Genomic DNA, 14,162 nt, shown 5'->3' with positions numbered 1-14,162 from the left:
ATGATAATATAACCTTAATACAAAAATAATGTAAAACATTTTAATGTGACGCTCGGGTAGCGCAGTGAACCCACAACCTCCATCACCTGGGATGTTGTGGGTTCGAATCCATTGTCTTTACGAACGTAATTGGCCTGTGTTTGGGGGAGGGAAACCGGACGGGGACGTCTGCTGGGCGGGCCGGGCACTATAGAGCTTGGGAGTGTTGGGCGGGTGGTGTACGACAAAGCCTCCATTCAGTCATGTCAAACTCATTTTCGGGTGACGCGTGAGGCTGTGAGGGCCACATTGCAGTCTACGGTCCTCCTGGTGGAGGCTCCTCACATAACGACTAAATGAGGGAGAGAAAAGGGGTAAAAAGCAATGTGAAAACTGATAAATAAGAACTTAAAAGTATACTAGTTCCATTGATCCAAGCCGGAACACATACATTCATTTACAGTGTATCATACTGTTGCACGTTTCTCGGTTTAGGGCCAAATTATTTATATGACTTGATTTTACCATTATGAACCCCCTTAGACTTTCACATAGACTGGAACGGCTCTACTAACCTTTGCTGCAGTTAAAACTAAAACACATTAACACAGAATTCATTTAAAAAAATGAAATAATCCAGTCTTCCAGTATTGTATTATAAATGTCAGCCTTCTTACAATTGCACTTTGACCTTTTCACCTTTCATGCTAATTTAAGTATTTAAAAAATATAATATTTAAAACATATCTGATGGCCAAGCCCTCTCCAACATCAGATGGTAAATATATGGACATACTAAATGCCTTATACAAAGGTCTTTGAATTACCAGTGTACTTGCGTTGCCTTATTCAAAGTGGTTTGATGCTTGGTATTTGTGCATAGCTGCTTTTTGTAAATACAACTGATATCCACTAGATGGCCCCTTAAGCAAGCAAAATAATAGACTAAATTGACTAAATGTGCTTTAATATATAAATAAATCCACTTATTCTTGAATATTTTTATGCTATTAATTACTGTAATTTGAATGGCCATGTTTTAACATAATCGACCAGTTCCCTTACCGGAGAAGGCTAATATCATAGGAAGAATTATAATGTCCATCTTCATAGCATCATACTTTGGAACACTATGATAATTTCACAAAGTAAAGAAAAGAAAATAACAATACATGAGTTTAATTGACTGGATAATGTATGTTTTAATAATAATGGGCAAACTTAAACTTTTTCTAAACCTTTTAGGTATTCAAGTGTAGAGAGACAGGAAAGACAGAGCCAGTCAGAAATCAAACCAGGGACTCACTGTCAGGCATTAGAACCCACGTGGTATTCGCCCCAACCATTCGACTATTGGGTTATACCCCAATAACTGGCCACTCTATTAATAACTATTAAATGCTGCTACATAACACAAAATGGAATTCCTGCATTCCTATTATTCATATCAAAGTAACATATAAATATACTTATAATAAAAGTAAAAAGTATGCTCTTTAAATTAAAAAATATATCTTTTGAAAACATTACATTTGCTGTCAGCCATACCGAGAACTGGCATACAACAGGACAATTGGTGAATATGAGATGTCAATAGTTCCCCGTTCTCATACAACAGGGGATAAAAAAGCTTTCAAGATACCCTGGTCATTGATCCCCACCAGTGGGTGGGGATCAATGACCAGGGTATCTTGAAAGCTTCCCCTAATGTTTGTATGAAAGAACCTCTGCCCACTGGCTAAAGGTACAACCAATAGCATGTTTTTATTAAAAATATATTTTTAAGTTGGGCCTCGAGCATGATAATACCATGGTGTTAAGTGCTTTTTCCACAGAAAAGTACATAATTCCCTCATCAACAAGGCAGAATAAAGTTAAATACAAAATAAAGTCATAACAACTATTAAAACATTCAATAGTTCACAATAGAGATAAATAATCGTTAGATACTGTAGGCATGGACTTTTCATTCAGGGGCTATTGATTCTGCATGGACTTTGCTTTGATCTGAAGAATCCAGGGAACATCATCTTCATCCTTTGAGAGCTACAATATATACCAGTGTTCATGAATAATGAGCCGGTTGTGCTGCTAGCCCAGTGTGGCATTATAACACTCAATTTCACCTATTATCTTCACATCAGCTGCTTGATTGCCACAGTTTTTACTGGCCCCAGTTCACTGTATCTATTAAAAAGAAGAGAAAGACAGAGGGAGAAGGCAATTATCTTCTGGTACAGTAGCATTGACACACCATGTATGTATTGTATACCGTATAAATAATTATGTAGGCCTAGACATTTATGCACATAGGAATTCATTTGAATATCTATATCTTGAACAACCTGTCTGCTTCTCTGTCATGCAGCATATTCCATCTCCTCGGCCAGACCTGTAGACAGGGGACACACACACTCGACTTCTGGTTGCATGGTGCGTGAGATGCTGAATCCCGGGCGGCAAGTATACAGAAGAGAGCAAAGGCTTTGACGGTCTTTGGGTGTTTTCAGCCTGCCAGCTGAGCCAATAGCCTCTCAGGTCTGCCTTATGGCCTCGCCATTCTATCTGCACGGCCTCTTGCCCAATAGGGGTCAGCTGAAGGTCAGCCAGTGCTGGGAGCGCTGCTATAGGGGAGGATTACAAGGTAATTTAATGGATAAATTACCTTGTCCATTAAAGCAAACCCAAGAAGAAATCTGGTGATGAAGAAACTTTAAGATTATACAATAAAAGTCCTTGTCAATGTACCATGAAATAGCCTACTGTATAATAACATGGGTCTTTCCAACTCATTCAGTGCAGATACGCAATGCTGTCCACACTCACTCATGGGTGAGGTACATTAACCACATCAGCCATATACGTCGGCTATTTGAAAATAGACGATTTACAAGCACAAAACGTGTTGCGGTACAACACGTTGTGAGCTTGTAGATCTGATATTTTCAAAAGATTTTCGTACATATTGAAAACTGAAATTGACATTCTGTGTAATGAGTACTTTTACTTTTGGTACTTTAAGTATATATGCTGATTCCAGTACTTTTGAATTTGACTTGTAACAGAGTATTTCTACATTGCGCTATTGATACTTTTACCAAAAAAAAACGAAATGTGTTACTTTTTCCTACCAGTGAACCATACCTTCCTGAGTGCACGCTTTGACAGACATGGACTTCTCTTTGCCTGTTGCATGCAGAGCACTGACTGTAACAAGGTAGGTAGTGGCTGGCTCCAGACCAGTTAGCAGAGTAGAGTTCTGATGACTGTGCAGTGTCACGGTTTGAACACGTCCACTTGGGATGATGCCATACTCCACCCTGTACCTCTGTACAGCAGGTTGCAGAGGAGCCCAGCTCACACGGACCTGGTGAGGGCCCGAGTCTGACACCGAAACCACTGCCGGACTCGTTACCTCTGAAACGAGAGGAGGTAGGTACATTTCCATATTATGTATATAAAAAAAGGAATTTATTTGTTTGTTGTTACATAAACACGCACGCACACACGCACGCACGCGAGCACACACCTTCGCGCATGTTAAACCTTACTGTATTTTTCCACCTAGTTAAACTGTCATTCTCCATTCACCGCGGTCTGCACACAAAGCCCACCTCTTGGTTCCAATATGTGTCCTCATTTGCAGATCTATAACTCACCTGGCAATGTTGTAAAGGTAACAGAGAGCGTGTTTAGAAACTGCTGGTTGGATTCTGGGGTGAGAGAAGCAGTGTAGGTGGTATCAGGCTGCAAGTTGGTCAGCTCTTCCCGGCTGGAGTCTCCCGGCAGGGTGCGTTTGTGTTGCTGGCCAGTACACCTGGTCAGTGATTATGAATTTTAAAAAAAGTACATTATGAATTAATGTCGTATTTCAAATATAGTGAAATATTTTCAGTACAAGATCACAACGAGCCACGATGTGACGCATTGTGACCTTGTAGATGTGCTACTTTCACTATTACTGATGTTTTTTGTAATTTGTGCACTTTTGTATAAGTATTTTTTTTAAAGCGAGTACCCCAGTACTTTAACTCTAGTACAATGAGAAGCTTTTACAATGTAGTTGAGTAATATTTGACCAGGAGTATCTATACTTTGTCTCAAGTATACTGCACCTGGTTCGTCCACCAGACTGGTGTTCTCTTTCTGTTTTCCGTACACAATTATAGCGGAGTTGATAGTAACCAGTGTCTGCACTCAAGACAGAGCGCCACTGCAGCACGGCACTATGGGAGGACACATGCACCACACGCAGACGCTCAACACGGATAAGTTCTGAAGTGGAGACAATGGGAGAGAAGTAGAGAACACATAGGAAGAATTGAACATACATCGTAGTTGTTTTTGTTTCATATTTTTTCTTGGCAATGTATTGATTGATTGAATACTTTATTAACAGTTTGCAGACAAAAAGCACAGGAAAGTACAGTTCAATAGTCGAATTGCAGCCACCCACTTTCAGAGCAGTGTGGTACGAGATGTCAAAAAAACAGCTCCCGTAGGACTTTTGTGCCAATTGTTTTTTTTTTTTCATATCTTGATTCTTGATATCTTGATATCTTGATTCCAAACTATGAGAAAATGATTTTCATAATATTAGAATTGTTTTGTATGTTTTAAAACATTCTGAGTTGATTTCTTAAACTTTTTAAGTGTCCAGAAGAATCTTTATTGACTTTTGGTAGGGGTGTTTCCTCACCTGGGTCCCCCCGGACTGACCCCTGTGCCTATAAGTTCTCATTACATTCCTCGCTCTCCTCCTGTTCCAGAATAACATCAAATTAGATCAAAATTAAAGATTAAAAGTAGTTGTAGCTGGGCTCTGATAACACAAATGAGTAGTAGCTAATACCAGGGGTCTTCCACAGGGGGCCCATGACCCCTAGGGGGTCCACAGAGTTACTACAGGGGCCCACCAAATCTTTGTAGGATAGGAACGTTTCTTTCTTTTCTTTTTTTTCCTTTTCTTTTTTACATTAAACCTCTTGAACCATAGCATTCCTATTCTGAGGGGAACTTTAGAGATTGCATTGAGGTACAGAGAAAATGCTCTCAAGTAACGTAAATTGATTGAGTTGCACTGTGGAGACAATCCATTCCAAGAGAAGACACCATTAAAGATTCTGGTTTCATCAGCACTTGTGTCAGATGGGGCAAAAAATATCATTCTTCAGTTTGCAGATAAGGGCCAGAAGCGCTTTGAGGAGTTTGTTTGATTGATCTCTACATCAAGTCTCTCAGTGTGGGACAAAATGACGAAACTCAAGTTGAAGACCTTTTCGAATTGGATGGAAAAAATGAAAGTAGCCTACGTATTGGAGACAAAGTCATCAAGTTGCGTGAGGAACGTGAATTGCTGGGACGATTTTTAATCATCCAAGGCAGCCGACCAAGTTTAGTTCCCAAACTTGAGGAGACAATTGGTGAATATGAGATGTCAATAGTTCCCCGTTCTCTGTGTGCTGTTGATGGCACCATGTACATTCCCACAGACAAAGCCAGTCAGTCTTCTACTGCATGCAGTAGAAGATGCCAAGGCCTCTTGAAGTTGTCCCACAGCCTGATCTGATGCAGGAAGATCTTCCATGGGTATCCCACAGCCTGTCAAAGTTCTGATAGTTGATGCCAGGGGGGACACCAACCATGCTGAAGCTGGCAGATCTCCAGGATGCATTCAACAAACACAGCAAAATTATGATGGCTGGCTATGATCTTTTTTGGTTTAATGTTACGCTCTCAAGAGTTCAATTATTAAACATCTGCATTACATAATTAAAAGAACACAATTAGAGCAATTGCTATTTCGATCAACGTTTGCCAATGTCTCTCCTATGTCCACATCAATACAGCATGGCATTTTGGACAAAATCTTATCTTATCCATTCTTTAGTTTTGGGTCTGAGGGGATAAATCTCATCAAATGGTGGTCCGTGGCTCAAATGCAGAATAAATAATGGACCTCGAAAACCACCTCTATATTGTGTCCAAGATGAACTCACCTCAGGAGCATACATTGTTCAAATTAATTGAGAAACCTGTGAACATTCCCATTTCAGAAGATCACACTTCTTGAGAAAGCATGGTGTTTCTTTCTCTCCTGTTCAGTCATCTCGGCTGGTTAGCTTTAATTACACCTTCACTAAAGACAGCAGGGTTCAGGAGATGACTTATGAAAGTAAATTGGGCATCACACTGTGATGATATGGAGCAGACTAAATGTTTCATCTGCAGGTGCAGGAAGAGAGACTAATTTAGCAGGCAATCAAAAGCCCCCCCGACTTGGTCTTTACTTGAACTCGCTTTAGGTGGACTCGACTACAACACTATAACTGTGTAACAGAAAATGTTATAAATAATACTGAGAAGTGAGAATACTAATAAACCATCAAAGTACAATACGTCATAAACCCAAGATACATAAGAACATACACAACCTTTCTAATATTATTCAAAAATAGTTAGAAAATCACAGAAATGGGTGCAAGAGAAGGGCCAAAACTGGTCCCGGACCCCCTGTGGAAGACCCCTGGTATTAGCTACTACACGTTTTTGTTATCAGAGTTATCAGAGCTACAAAATACGTTTATGCTTCAATTATGATCTAATTTGACATTGTTCTGCAAGGAGCAGAGCGAGGAATGTAATGAGTACTGAGATGAGTCCGGGGGTCCCGGGGTAAGGAAGACAAAAGTCAAAAGCCAAAAGTCAGAAAAGATTATTCTGGCTACTTTAAAAGTGTAAGAAATCAACTTAGAATATTTGAAAACCTACAAAACAACCCTAATATGAAAATCGGACATTAATTGCCTGGCGTACTATTATGGGAGGTCCCAAAATAGATGACCCCTCAGAAAAGGGGTGGGGGTCGGGAAAATTTGAACCCCATCATTTCTGACAGTTTGGTCCCTATAAAAGCCAAAACAGCAACAACAACAAAAATCAATTTTGGCAAAAGAATCATACGGAAGTACAACTCGTACCACACTAGAGAGTAGGGATTCACATTCCTTTAAGACTGTTGGTAGGCCGTTCCACATTTTTGTCATAGGAGCTAAATTAATTTAACCCCTTGTTTGAGCCAAATCTCAAAATCTGGGTTGAATGTGATTGGTGGAGCTTGTGATAGTGGACAGCGTTGACATTTAGTAAGTAGTTTGACAGGTACTGTACACAACACATGGGTGTCTTTGTGGTGTATAGCGTGTCTTGTAGACCAGGGCCATTGCAAGTCGTCTACCCTAAGCCATCCCAACCTATCAAACTGTATCCATTGAACTGGAAGACAGGAGAACACAGAGGCTGCAATGAGATGAGAACAGAGGTAATGGAACAAAATGTCACTCTGACAGCACAATCTGTAATTGAATATCACAAGTTCTGTCTACAATGCTTCCCCTTTAGCACCTCTGCCAGTTACCAGACTACAACCACCTCTGGTGTAGTGGGTTTCTGCTGAGGAGGTATAGGCCTACATTAAACTGACCGCACCAGTAAGTGGATACTTTCACAGAATGTTTGCCTATAACAGTAGGCCTACTATAACTGTATTTGAACTGTACTTTCCTGTGTTTTTTTGTTGCAAACTGTTAAAAAAGTATTCAATCAATCAATCAATCAATCAATCAGGGAGTAATATGTATCAGAGCCTGAATGCCTGGATCAAATAATATATTCACTTAGCTATTACGTGAGTTAGCCAAATGCAAACTATTAAGATTCTTAGCAGGATCTCCAGGATCTCCAACTATAAATCAGTGAGAGTGGGAATGTTAACATGTATATTTGCTTTATGTATATCTAATATACTGACTGAATAAACTCAGATATAGTGTACACATACACTCATGTTATAAATTGTTATTCCATTCAATAATTTACTAATGAATATTAAAAGAAGTTATTAAAAGATGGCTTCAGTCATTAAATATTTTTTTTATACTTTTAGGGTTTTGCAAGACGTGCACATAACTAATACAAACAAAATTCGCCTTTAAGAAATAGTTAAAAGAACAACTTGTGCAACGCTGCAAACAAGCCTGTAATCCCCAGATGCACATTGTTGTGTTGTACGTGATTTTGGTTTTAAAGGACCACTTCAACACTTTTCAACTTCTCTTCCTATAATTGGTCCTAACTAATGTTCATGATACAATACCACCATTTTTTCCTACTCAGTCTGTGTCTCATAGGAAGGCTGTGGGCAGTTCAGAAACCCGTCCACCAGTGACATCATCGATGGTGAATCCAAGCTAATAGAAATGGCAGGCTTTCTTTTCCTGAAAAGTTGCAATGCAAATGTTGAAGCCATCGTTCTCACGATAATAAAAATCTAAATATATTTTAAAACAAATCTTGTTTAAAAAATAATCTGCCTAATGATGATGTCACTGGTGGACGGGTGTCCGAACTGCCCAAAGCCCTCCTTCCTACTCACAGACTGAGTAGGAAAAAATGGTGGTGTTTTATCATGAACATTAGTGAGGACCAATTATATGAAGAGATGTTGAAAAGTGGTGAAGTGGTCCTTTAATTGTACTACTTTTATTTTTTATTTTATTGCATCTTTATTTCTTTATTGTAAAGTTAATTAATGTTTTTGTTAAAATGTTTCTCTGTGTCGGACACCAAGAAGATTAGCTTTGGCCATGGAAAAAGCTAATGGGGATCCTATAACAAACAATAAAACAATAAGCGTGTGCATGTGAAATGCACACACCAATGATGGCCTCCCTCAGGTCCTCTGTGATGAGACTGATGTCATCGATATCTACAAAGTGCAGGTGTGAGTCGACCGGTGGCGTCACTGAGCGTCGCAGAACCTTGTAGTTCCCATGTCCTGTTGACACAGCCAGTACAGCTGCTCCGTCTGTCTTTAGCTCTGACATCAGTCCGTCCACATTGCCAGGCTCTACCCCATCGGTCAACCACAACAGGACCTTTGGAAGTGCTGGTTCCTGTTCTGACTGTGCTCTTGCGAGGTGCTGCTGAGCGAGTCTGAGGGCAGCCTCGGTGTTGGTGTCTCCCAGGAGTTGTTTGGTGCCGAGCAGCGCTTTCTTTAGGTCTCCTTGGGTCTTGTGGACACCTAGGCCAAACTCTAAGCGAGGATTGGTGCTCACCTGCAGCAACGCCACTCTCACATGACCCTGGCCCAGTGAAAAGGGGCTGAGGAGGTCAGTGACGAACCGCAACAGGCGTGAGAACTCATAAGACGAGACACTTCCCGAGGAGTCCAGCAGAAGGAGAATATCTCCTTCACAGCAGTTGAGCACTAGCAGAACAGAGGGAATATACAACAGGTTCATATTAAAAGTAAAACATAATAGTGGCTTTGGTATTATGGCATTCTTGTAGGTCCATGTCATTCTTTCCTTTATTAACACCCGTATTTATTTTCTCTGGCAAGTTACTCCCCGGCACCATAGTGAATCCCCTGAGGGAGATAATATTGACTCTATCCTTTCAGATGCTGGATTAAAGATTTTGTTGAGGGGCGCTAGCCCCTCCTACAGTATATACAGCTTTTGTCCCCACACGTCTCAATATTTGCCATTGACAATGAAAGGAGAAATTAGGTCAAATGTCCGCCAAATATGACGTAAATTTGTACAATGACAAGAGCGCCCCTCCCCTCACTTCATACGGGTGAGATTTCTTTTTTAAATAGCCACTTAATGATGAACACAGATTTTCTATCAGATATGATCATCTTTGTTCTGTCTAAGAAGACACAACAAAACGATGGTCTGAGGTTTAACATGCTGGAAAAGGGACAGAGGCAAGAGGGTTCCTATGAATGTCAGAAACTCTGTTATTGTCTTTGATGATGTCTGGTACAGGTGATGCCATAAAATATGGCATGAGAGAAAGTGAAATAGAGAGAGACAATAGTTAAAAAAACAGACAGCCTGGGTTTCTCTCCACCTGAATGAGCACTGGTTACAATAGGCCTCATTCTGAGAAGCAATTGCACTCCATTTCATCACGACACACACACACACACACACACACACACACACACACACACACACACACACACACACACACACACACACACACACACACACACACACATACCGACACACACACACACACACACACACACACACACACACACACACACATACCGACACACACACACACACACACACACACACACACACACACACACACACACACACACACACACACACACACACACACACACACACACACACATACCGACACACACACACACACACACACACACACACACACACACACACACACACACACACACACACACAGAGAGAGACACAGAGATGCACAGACACACAGAAGCAAAACAAAACAAAATCAAATCACAGCAACAGCCATGCATCTGATCTATCTTCATTCAAGTGACTTCCTCATAATGTCCTCCTGGAAACCATAAAATGCGTTCGTACTCGGTAGCGCGTAATTGCAAGCGTCTGTTGTTGTTATGACATTTTCCACTGGCACAGCATAGGCCTATAGTTTATGAAACGGTACCATAAACACAGGTTTAACCACGTCTTTGCCCACAGCCTGTTTTGAGGTCTTACAATAACCATGTCAACAAGCATTACAGTGGTGGTGGTGTGCAAATGGTTGGAGTTACACCGACATGTTTTGCTTTGCTATTGGGTAAATACCTGTTCAATATCAGATTGGAAGACAATGCCACGCAAGTTGGGAATGCTTTCACATAATGTTATAGGCCTCAGGCGGGGTCCACACTACTCTGATCATGTTTGATGTCTGCTTTTAAACCTCAAGAGGAAGAACAGTTATTTACATGCATGCACCACAACTGCAATGCCATTTTCAAGGCCCCCCTCGGCATATGTGCTAATGGATAGCATGAAGAAAACAACAATGACTCAGTCACAACTGCCAGGTGCAGCAAGCTCTCATTTATGAACATCTATAATCAGTTTGTGTGCCGCAGCCTCTGCCTCAGCTCACAGCTTCACGTTGCGGTGTTCAGAGTATGGGTTTTATGCCGTTCAGACTATAGGTTTTATGGGTAAGTCTCCCATTGGCGTAGAGGCAGCCTGGAGATGAGGCAGCCAATCGTGAAAAAGTGTCCACTCTGGTCGCAACTTTGCAAGAGGTAGTAGCAAATAGTCCAGGCGATTTTCAAGCAGCTGGCAAAAATGGGAATGTCCACACACGTTAGGTTGCTCTCCAGTCTTTTTTAACCCAATTTGAGAACCCATCGTCAAAACATTTAAGAAAAAACAGCGCCCTCTTTTCATTTTTAACCAAACAACCTTTCGCCCATGCAGGGCTTTCTTAAGTTCTCAAGGTCCAGCACCGTGTCTAAAGAAAGATATGCGGACATGCATATCCTGCTAATTTGTTTTTTTAATGGATAGCAGGCACACAAATGCGGACACGTGCACACAGGCACACACGCAAGCACGCACGCACGCACGCACGCACGCACGCACGCACGCACGCACGCACACACAATATTTTTTTATTTAGTCCCTAGCTAGATCATGCATGCATATTGCGTCACTTGAACTTCTCCCTTATGTGTACTGTATATCGTTCACACGGCTTCCCTTCCACCATCTGCAGATCCTCTGCAGAACACACCCAATACTTTCCTGCAATGATAATGGCCCGTAGTCATTAAACGTTTAGCCAGAAAATAAACAAGCACTACTATAAAGTAGAAGGAAGACAGGAAACGAGAGAAGGGAGAGCTATCAGAGTTAGAGGCATCATCAGCCAGCTGCCTAAAAGCACAGATAACAGCTTACAGAGATTAGAGAGTAGGACGAGAGAAAGGGAGAGACAGAGGGACAGAGAGAGAGAGAGAGAGAGAGTGAGAGTGAGAGACAGAATGACACACATGCTCGCACACGCACGCACGCCAACATGCACGCACGCACGTGCGCGCGCGCACACACACACACACACACACACACACACACACACACACACACACACACACACACACACACACACACACACACACACACACACACACACAGAAACAGCAAAAGCTGAACCATTGAAATGAACAGCTAGAGAGAGCAAGCTAGTGGGTATATGAGTATATAAGATGAAGTGGAGAGATTGCTGTCGTTGATGGAGAAGAGGTGTGCAACTCTGTCCAATTTTTGCATTCCACTGGAGAAAGGTGCATGTGAATGAGTGCTTGTGTGTGAGAGAGGGAGAAAGACAGGGGGAGAGAGAGAGAGAGAGAGAGAGAGAGTTGGGCAGTAATCTGACTGGTACTTGATTAGTTTCAAGTTGTGCCAAAAGTCTAAGGCACAGTTGGGACCTTGGGATATGAATGCATAAATATGCTCATATTTCTATGTGTGAGCACAGAGTACCTTAAACACATGCTGTGTTTCAAGGGAATATTAAGGTAGGCTACTAAAACTGTGTTGTTTTTGTGATGGATGGTGCAATTAAAAATGATACAGAATAATTATGTGGGTACATTTCCAGGGAGAGGCGACAAAATAATGAAGGAACATTCCACAGATTCCATATAAGCCTCAGGTTTATGTGACTTAAATGTCCAGCAAACCCATCTAGGCTAGGTCAAATGTTTACTTTTAATTACTTGAGGCAATCCATCCATTTTGTATTATGTTTGGCATTTAATTGTATACCCCTATTATAGAATAATGATCTATGCCAACAGTATACTTTCATAACTATGATTATATACCTTATATAGACTATAGCCATAGGTGGATGTAATTGTTGTGGCCATTAATTAAGAACAATAATTAAACACACACACACACACACACACACACACACACACACACACACACACACACACACACACACACACACACACACACACACACACACAGAGAGAGAGAGAGAGATATTTGATCTATAATGTATATATGATCTATATAGCTATATTGTATTTGTACTGTATAAGCTAAACGAGCACTAACGTCATATGACAAAGTATAGTCTAAATTCATTTTAAACATTGAAAAAGTCATGATGTATATTAGTAGCTTCACTCACCTGTACCAGGGACATCCATTTGCATGTTGCTCAGCAGCGGCATGGCCACAAGGATGAAAGAGGTGAGTAAATACTGCATTGTTGTAAGACAGCATTAAAACGTTATGGATGCTAGTTTTAAATTACACAAACAAAAGAAGTGAAACTTCCAACAGTTTCCTCGTTCGCCAGTGTAGTGTCCATCGCGCACTCTGACAGATCTACCGTTGTCTAATATTCGAAGGATGACAGAGTACCATGATAATGTAAAGTGTTCCCGTCAGAAATATTTAATAAAAAGCAGGCTATTATTCAAACCTTAATTGCTTGTTAACACCTGCATCATGCGCAGTAGCTAGAGATGCATATTTCCCTTCAGAAGATCAAATGCAAGGTGGTTTGTTCTCTCCCCTTTCCTCTCTCACACACTATAGGCTGGTGTTTCACTACTACAGTACAATTTCTAGCCAAACCTCCTCCGCCTCCTCCTCCTACCACTCACTCCTCCTTCTGCCTCAAACACTGTTCTGTTGTTTTTGTCTGGACTTTGGGCTGCTTTGGGCCTTTGGACATGGGCTATAACATTACAACAAGGAGGAATGCATGGATCTGCATGAGATGATGTTCTGGTGAATATTGTGTATATAGACCACTTGTTCCCTCTTTTGCAGTTCAGCAGCAGTCAGACCACAACGTCTCATAAACAGATCCCAGTCCCACTGGAGAGAGAGAGAGAGAGACAGGAATGGGCAGGTACAGACAAAACAGCAGCACAACGTGTTGCCAGACTTTGCGAGAGAAACAACCAGGTCTATGAAAACAAGTCCAAGAGAAGGACACATTAAACCTATATGTGTCAGGTATTTGAAAATAGCAGATCTACAAGCTCACAGATCACAAATGCTATTTTCAAAAGAATCTTGAAAAAGTGTCTCAGGACTCGAGGTAGAGCGGCTGGCTGTCTTGGAATCTAAGGTTACAGGTTCGATTCCTGGGTCCTACTGGCTACTTGTCGAAGTGTCCTTGAGCAAGACACTGAACCCTATAGCTGGTCCTGGAACTTGGTGCCTTGCCTGGTTTCCCCCGCCATTGGTGTGTAGAATCTGTAGATGTGTGTGTGAATGGGTGAATGTGAAGTATATACATTGTAAAGCGCTTTGGAGAAAAGCGCTATATAAATGCATTCTATT

At 41.2% G+C, this 14,162-nt stretch overlaps 1 protein-coding gene across 2 annotated transcripts; it reads right to left on the bottom strand.

Moving 5' to 3' along the window:
* Window positions 1-1,663: 1,663 nt before the first annotated feature.
* Window positions 1,664-13,382, bottom strand: LOC306930455 (von Willebrand factor A domain-containing protein 1-like). Of its 2 annotated transcripts, none has more exons than XM_079511438.1 (7): window positions 12,994-13,382; window positions 8,696-9,247; window positions 4,095-4,254; window positions 3,639-3,796; window positions 3,124-3,396; window positions 2,325-2,603; window positions 1,664-2,166 (listed from the first exon to the last, which is right to left on the bottom strand). In XM_079511438.1, exons 1-7 carry the CDS (start codon window positions 13,070-13,072, stop codon window positions 2,144-2,146), a joined length of 1,524 nt encoding a protein of 507 aa, XP_079367564.1. In that variant the 5' UTR covers window positions 13,073-13,382; the 3' UTR covers window positions 1,664-2,143. The 2 variants fall into 2 exon arrangements, with proteins under 2 accessions (XP_079367564.1, XP_079367565.1); XM_079511439.1 differs by having other exon boundaries at window positions 2,325-2,600.
* Window positions 13,383-14,162: the final 780 nt, after the last annotated feature.

The sequence above is a fragment of the Electrona antarctica genome (assembly GCF_951216825.1).
Source record: "Electrona antarctica genome assembly, chromosome: 9".
Classification (NCBI taxonomy): domain Eukaryota; kingdom Metazoa; phylum Chordata; class Actinopteri; order Myctophiformes; family Myctophidae; genus Electrona; species Electrona antarctica.
The sequence above is the reverse complement of the archived record's forward strand: the minus strand, read 5'-3'. Positions and strand labels throughout refer to the sequence as shown.